Raw genomic sequence first — 5,921 nt, forward strand, 5'->3', positions numbered from 1 at the left:
GGGAGGTTGTAGAAATTCCTCAATTCTTTACAACTCATCAATAAAGGTTGTAAACACGGTTGTCGTTTCATTGTATACCACTCTGCCAACTATTGTGTATACACCCTTCCCCAACTCCTACTTTAGTATTATAACATACTCAACTCTTACTCAACTCTTTTTTCACAACCATAGGTTCGTGTAGCAGAAAAAGATATCACAACTATTGTTTGTGTAGTATAATTTCATTTTCACAACACTACTAATATGTAGCAGAAGTATATGATACAACAATTGTTTATGTAATGTAACTTTATTTTCACAACCCATAGATTGGTTATAGTTAGCTTGTTTCACGACCAATGCACTATGTAGAAAGAATATGTATCACTATTCTTGTTTGTGTAGTACAACCTTATTTTCACAACAAATATTATGTGTAGCAGAAAAATATATCACAATTATTGTTTGTGTAGTATAATTTCATTTTCACAAAACTATTAATATGTAGTAGAAGTTTGTGATACAACAATTGTTTATGTAATGTAGCTTTATTTTCACAACCCCTAGATTTGGTAATAGTTAGCTTGTTTCATGACCAATGCACTATGTAGCAAGAATATGTATCACTATTCTTGTTTGTGTAGTACAAGCTTATTTTCACAACCAATAGTATGTGTAGCAGAAATATGTATCACAATTCTTGTTTGTGTAGTGTAATTTTATTTTGACAACACATAGTTTGGTTATAATTCAATTATTTCACAACCAATACTCTGTGTAGCAGAAAATTGTATCACTATGCTTGTGTATGTAGTGTGAGGCTTGTTTCACAGCCTCTTTTAGGAGTTGTGATTCATTTACATTTTATAAAAAGAATATATATATAAATTTGATTCTGATTCACCGGAAAATATATAAATTGGCTTCATTCAATTAAAATGTAACAACATTCAAACACTTGAACCTGCTGATAACACATTCTCACAGCCACCAAAAAATAACATCATTGTTTTAAACTGATAAGTGCACCAAAAAAAGAACAACATTGTTTTAAGCTGATAAGAGAAACAAAAAAAGAACAAGATTGTTTTATGAACACTCCCCAAACACTCCCCAAACATAATAACAAGTCAGATTGCAGGCAATATGAGATCCTTGGACCATGTGGTATAAGTTCCTACAACGTTGAATAGAGTCTTGAACTCGCCGCTTTGCTTGTAGAGAATGGCATCATCAACAATAGATGTAGTGACAGTTACCTTGTAAGCTGCAAAACCTATTGGTTCTCCATGGCACTTCATCTTTGGATCTGTTTCAGCAATAACCGCGTCAGCAACAACCTCATTCTCATTGTACCAACTGAGCAACCTGCAAGCTTTACCCTTCTCTAGCACTCCCCCTGCCATTGGTCTGCTGATTGGACTGTCATTTTCATGGTGGGGAACATTCATGCTAGTGCTACCAACAACATTGCTAGCATTTCCAGACTGCAGGATAAACACAACAGCAACATAAGAAATTGGCATAATGCAAAGAAATAAATTTGAACTGGCGATGTGCAGCTGTACAAACATATATAAACACACTGACCTTTGGACTGACGTTGTGCAAGTGTGAGGCACCATGGCAGACACAACTCGACGTCTTTTCCTATACCAACACCAAACCGGCAGTATTAGAGGCAAGTTTCATTCATCAACAACAAAAAAAAAAACTAAATGCATGAATGAGTACGTTCTCACCTCTAACAGTGCAAGTCTCTCGTTCACATCCTTCATATTGTCCCGACACTTTTTGATGATCTTCTTATAATGGGCCTTGACAGCCATTTTTGTCTTTGTCGCTCCATACCTAATTCCTCTCAGTCTCCCTGGTTTGTCGTCACCAAGAGCTTTGGCAAGAAGATCATCTGTCACAGATGATACAACATCAGCACCATGCTCTTCTGCTGCTCTTTGATTCTTTTCCTGTAATTGTGTATATCTAACCCGACTAGTCACATATTTGCATCACTGAAAGATACATAAACCAGAGAAAGAAACAAAGAAATAACATAAAGAAGAGTTGAGTTCTCACCAAAGCCTCCACAACACCCGGATTAGGTTCCTTTCATTCCTTCTGTTTGTGACCCGTTGTCCAAACTTCGACTCTATCAATTTGTTCTTGTGTTTTCCGTTCCTTTTGCTGTAAACAATACAATAATCCAGCTAGTTAACATATGAACAATTTGAATACAGTGAACATATAATGAACATTGGAATAAAAATACATAACATACCATCTTAGCCTCGAGTCTCGCCCAACCTAGTCTACTGATAGTGTGTGGAGTGGTGTATTTCTTCCTGATTTGTTGCATCCAGAATCTTTTTGTCTGATAAAGTACGGAACGTCGTTAAATAACAAGACATCACCAAGAACAGTGAACGTCCAAGGGTTTAACGCAAAAAAAAATAATTTATTGTGATATAAACACTTACTCTGAATTCCTCCGAGCAAACATGTTTCACGAACTCTTCCCACTCATTGACAGTGCTATTATCTGGTTTCAGTGCTGCCAGCTTCTTCTCTCTTTCTTCTTTCTCTAGCTCATCTAAGGCGAGTATCTTCCCGAATTTCCTTGACCTAGCCTCTTTAAGATAACATCCCATCTTCCCAACATAGTAATCTTTATAAAACTCATTGACAACAAACCTTTGCTGCAAATACAAGAAAAAGAGTTAAAAGAGTTATAGAGAGAATGTGTAAATCTTCTTGATACATTATATAAGTAAAAGAGTTTGAAATTTGAAGAGTTAAGAAATTACCTGGACAACCGCCCATATGTTATCTTTGGCTTCTTTAGGGACACGTCTCCAATCCCTGTGTTTTAGTGCGATGTTTCTCCTAACCATAACTCCCAACACACTTGCAAGCTGCACCGAAGGATCACCAATGGGATGATCCTTATTGTTAAAGCTAACAACTTCCTTTCCATTCTTACCATTTGTTAGCCCTAGTGCACTCATCCTTGTTGGGCCACGTGGAACGTACTTTCTTTTCGGTTTTGCCTGCAAAACCCAAGTGTTTTTGCAGTTATTAAGCAAAAGAGTTAAGGATGGAAAAACTAACATAAAGATACAAATGAAAATCTTGGACATACAGTCATACCTGAGCTTCTGTTTCATTTTCATTTTCCACGCCATGGTCCTCGCCATCGTTCTCATTTTCCTCATCCTCATTTTCCTCATCCTCATTTTCCACGTTCTCATTTTCCACCTCTTCATTTCCCTTCTCTTCTTGTTCATCATCTTCATCTTCTTCGTCTTCGCTGTCTTGAAGATCTGAGAAAGTATCATTCACATTCCTGACTTGCACATTTGGACATGGCCCTGTGTACAATCTCCGCTTTGCATATTTCTGCTTCTTAACAACTTCACTAGAGGGTGCAACTTGAGATGCTCCTGATGTGGACTGTAATGGTTGAGATTGTTCTGGTTCAAATGAGCTTTTCCTTTTCCTAAGTGATGATCGTGTTGGAGTTGTCTTTTCAGCGACTGGTTCAACTTCACTTTTAGTTTTCCGAGCCGATGATCGTGTTGGAGTAGTCTTTTCAGCATCATGTGGTTCCTCTGAACTATTCTGAGATGTCTTTTCAGCATTATGAGGTTCCTCAGGAGTGTTCTTGAACCTAGGGGATGATCTTCTTGGACTCTTTCCGCTATCAGGATGCTCTGAACTCTTCTTCTTCTTCTTCTTAGGAGTTTGTTTGGCAGGAGACTTTTTACTCTGGTCTTTCAAATTGGTCTGCAAAATAAATTAAGCTAGGTTAATCAAAAGGAGATAATGGTCAACAAAATTATTGATACAAGTAAAAAGAAACTGAATCATATGAGATTTGTTACTACCTTGAAAGGAGACACACAGACGATTTTTGCCTGCTTGTTTACTACCTTTTTAGGAGTTGGGACCGACTTGTTGCTCTTTGCTTCTTTGATAACCTGTAACATAAAGTAAAGTAAGTTAATCAGAAAGAGAGAAAGAACATCATTTACACTAAATGCATAAATTGAACTATAAGATATATAAGTCTATACCTTTTTGTTTACTATTGCAGACAAATTGGTCTTCATCTTCTTCCACACGTACGCAGCTACTATAAAAACAAAACCAAAAAGTCGGAACTGCAAACATTGACAATAGTCTACAAATTAAAATAGTTATCATGTTACAAACAATATTGACAATAGTCTACAAATTAAAATAAGAAAGAAACCTATAACCACCAAGCAACCGACACCTGCTGGTTGGAATACAAAATCCCTGCGCAATTCTCAGTTGAGTGTGATCCAGGGGTTCAATAATCCACCCAGCAGGTATTACGGATTCACTTGATAGCTATCATGTTTTTAAGAATATTAACCCTAAAGCATTCCACATGTGAATCAAACTTAAAAAATCAAACTATCATGTTAATAATATGAACCCTAAAGCAATCCACATATGAATCAAACTTAAAAAAAAATCATGTTACAAATCAAACTTCAAATAACCACCAAGCAACTGACAATCGTTGGTTGGAATACCGAAGCCCTGCGCAATTCTCAGTTGAGAATGAGCCAGGAGTTCGGTACTCCCACCAACGGCAATTACAGATTCATTTGATGGCTAGTCATATTGCGAAAAATTGTATTACATGTTACTGAAAGCTTAACAGACATGGCTATATATAGGTAACATGTTAAAAACAAGTCATTCTTAAAATGTTCTAGTGCACTTGATCTATCATGTTAAAAACAAAATCAATCAACACCCAAGAAAAATCTGATCATATGAATGAATAAATCAAAATCAAAAACTAATAATTAAGACAATGCAATTATGCACCATGAAATCAAACAGAAAATGAAAAACAAAAAAACAAAAAAACAAAAAAACAAAAAACAAAAAACAAAAAAAAACTAGATGCAGAAACTATTGCATGTCAACAATTTTAATTTCCGTAAATAACTCTAACTCCAAATCAATACACATATGAATCTGTTCATCAAAAATTAAACTCTAAGCCGATTTACATATGAATCGGTTCGGTAAAAAACCCTAACTCGGCTAAAAAAAATCAAACCCTAATCATAAAATAACTCTAAATCAAACACAAAGAGAATATCAAATTCGAAATCAAACTCGAAATCAAAAAAACATATGAATCGGTCCAAAAAAACCGTAACTCGGCTCAAAAAAAAACCTAATCAGGAAATAACCCTTAATCTAAATCTACATCAAATGAAAAACCCTAAGTCTAACTCTAAATCAAACATTTCCAATCAAAAAAATGAAACAGAAAATGAAAGATAAAACCCTAAGGTGAGATTTATACCTGAGTTGACGCTGAGAAATATGAACTCTTCTTCTATGAAGTTGGGGTTTGTTTTCTGAGTTTGAGGTGAAATTTGAGGTGAAGTTTGAGGTGAACGATGGAGAGACGGAGATTTGTTTTCTAAGTTGCAGAGCAAGAGTTGCAGAGACGGAGAGAACGAGAAAGAGAAAGAGAAAGAGAAAGAAAATGAGTTGGGGTTTGTTTTGGTCTATGGTCAAAATTATTCTCATTAGGGGCTGTTTGGGTGGGAAACCAAATTTGGTTCGAATTTTAGAAGAATGTGCCCAAATTTAGGCGGGTCGTTTGGGTGGGAAAAACACAATCCGCATGGTCTTTTTCTTAGCCGTTAGATCAAAATTTGGACGATCCCATTGGTTTGAACAAAGCATACGGATTGACAAAGAAAACACAAAATTTGGTAAACCAAACAAGGCTTCCCACCGTTAGATTGGCTTGTGATTTAATTTCCTTAAATTTGGTTCGTTGGATTACAAACAATTATAATAAAACCATTTGAAAGGTATAAACTCTAAACCCTAGACGCGCACGAATTCGTCAAGTTCGAGAAGTGAACTTGTTCCGAGAT

At 35.9% G+C, this 5,921-nt stretch overlaps 1 protein-coding gene across 4 annotated transcripts; it reads right to left on the minus strand.

The window, feature by feature from the left end:
- Window positions 1-881: 881 nt before the first annotated feature.
- LOC113320157 (transcription initiation factor TFIID subunit 11-like) lies at window positions 882-5,520 on the minus strand. 4 transcript variants are annotated; one of them, XR_003345939.1, is made up of 11 exons: window positions 5,336-5,520; window positions 4,056-4,142; window positions 3,867-3,959; window positions 3,130-3,765; window positions 2,787-3,029; window positions 2,460-2,678; window positions 2,261-2,353; window positions 2,059-2,166; window positions 1,725-1,891; window positions 1,573-1,632; window positions 882-1,469 (listed from the first exon to the last, which is right to left on the minus strand). XR_003345939.1 is itself a non-coding variant. In XM_026568093.1 (8 exons), the coding sequence occupies exons 2-8, from the start codon at window positions 4,089-4,091 to the stop codon at window positions 2,092-2,094; spliced, it is 1,395 nt and encodes a 464-aa protein (XP_026423878.1). In that variant the 5' UTR covers window positions 4,092-4,142; window positions 5,336-5,520; the 3' UTR covers window positions 2,058-2,091. The 4 variants fall into 4 exon arrangements, 1 of the variants encoding a protein (XP_026423878.1); XR_003345938.1 differs by having other exon boundaries at window positions 1,725-1,949; XR_003345937.1 differs by having other exon boundaries at window positions 1,725-1,965.
- Between the last annotated feature and the right edge of the window lie 401 nt (window positions 5,521-5,921).

Source organism: Papaver somniferum, chromosome 11, assembly GCF_003573695.1.
Source record: "Papaver somniferum cultivar HN1 chromosome 11, ASM357369v1, whole genome shotgun sequence".
NCBI lineage: Eukaryota > Viridiplantae > Streptophyta > Magnoliopsida > Ranunculales > Papaveraceae > Papaver > Papaver somniferum.

What these genes read in the sequence shown, in the direction of transcription:
- LOC113320157 (XM_026568093.1), bottom strand. Translation starts at nt 4,091, where the DNA reads ATGAAGACCAATTTGTCTGCAATAGTAAACAAAAAG. An exon ending in TCTGTGTGTCTCCTTTCAAG is followed by an intron (nt 3,766 to 3,866) that starts GTAGTAACAAAT and finishes TTTATTTTGCAG; the next exon opens with ACCAATTTGAAAGACCAGAG. An exon ending in AAAATGAAACAGAAGCTCAG is followed by an intron (nt 3,030 to 3,129) that starts GTATGACTGTAT and finishes TGGGTTTTGCAG; the next exon opens with GCAAAACCGAAAAGAAAGTA.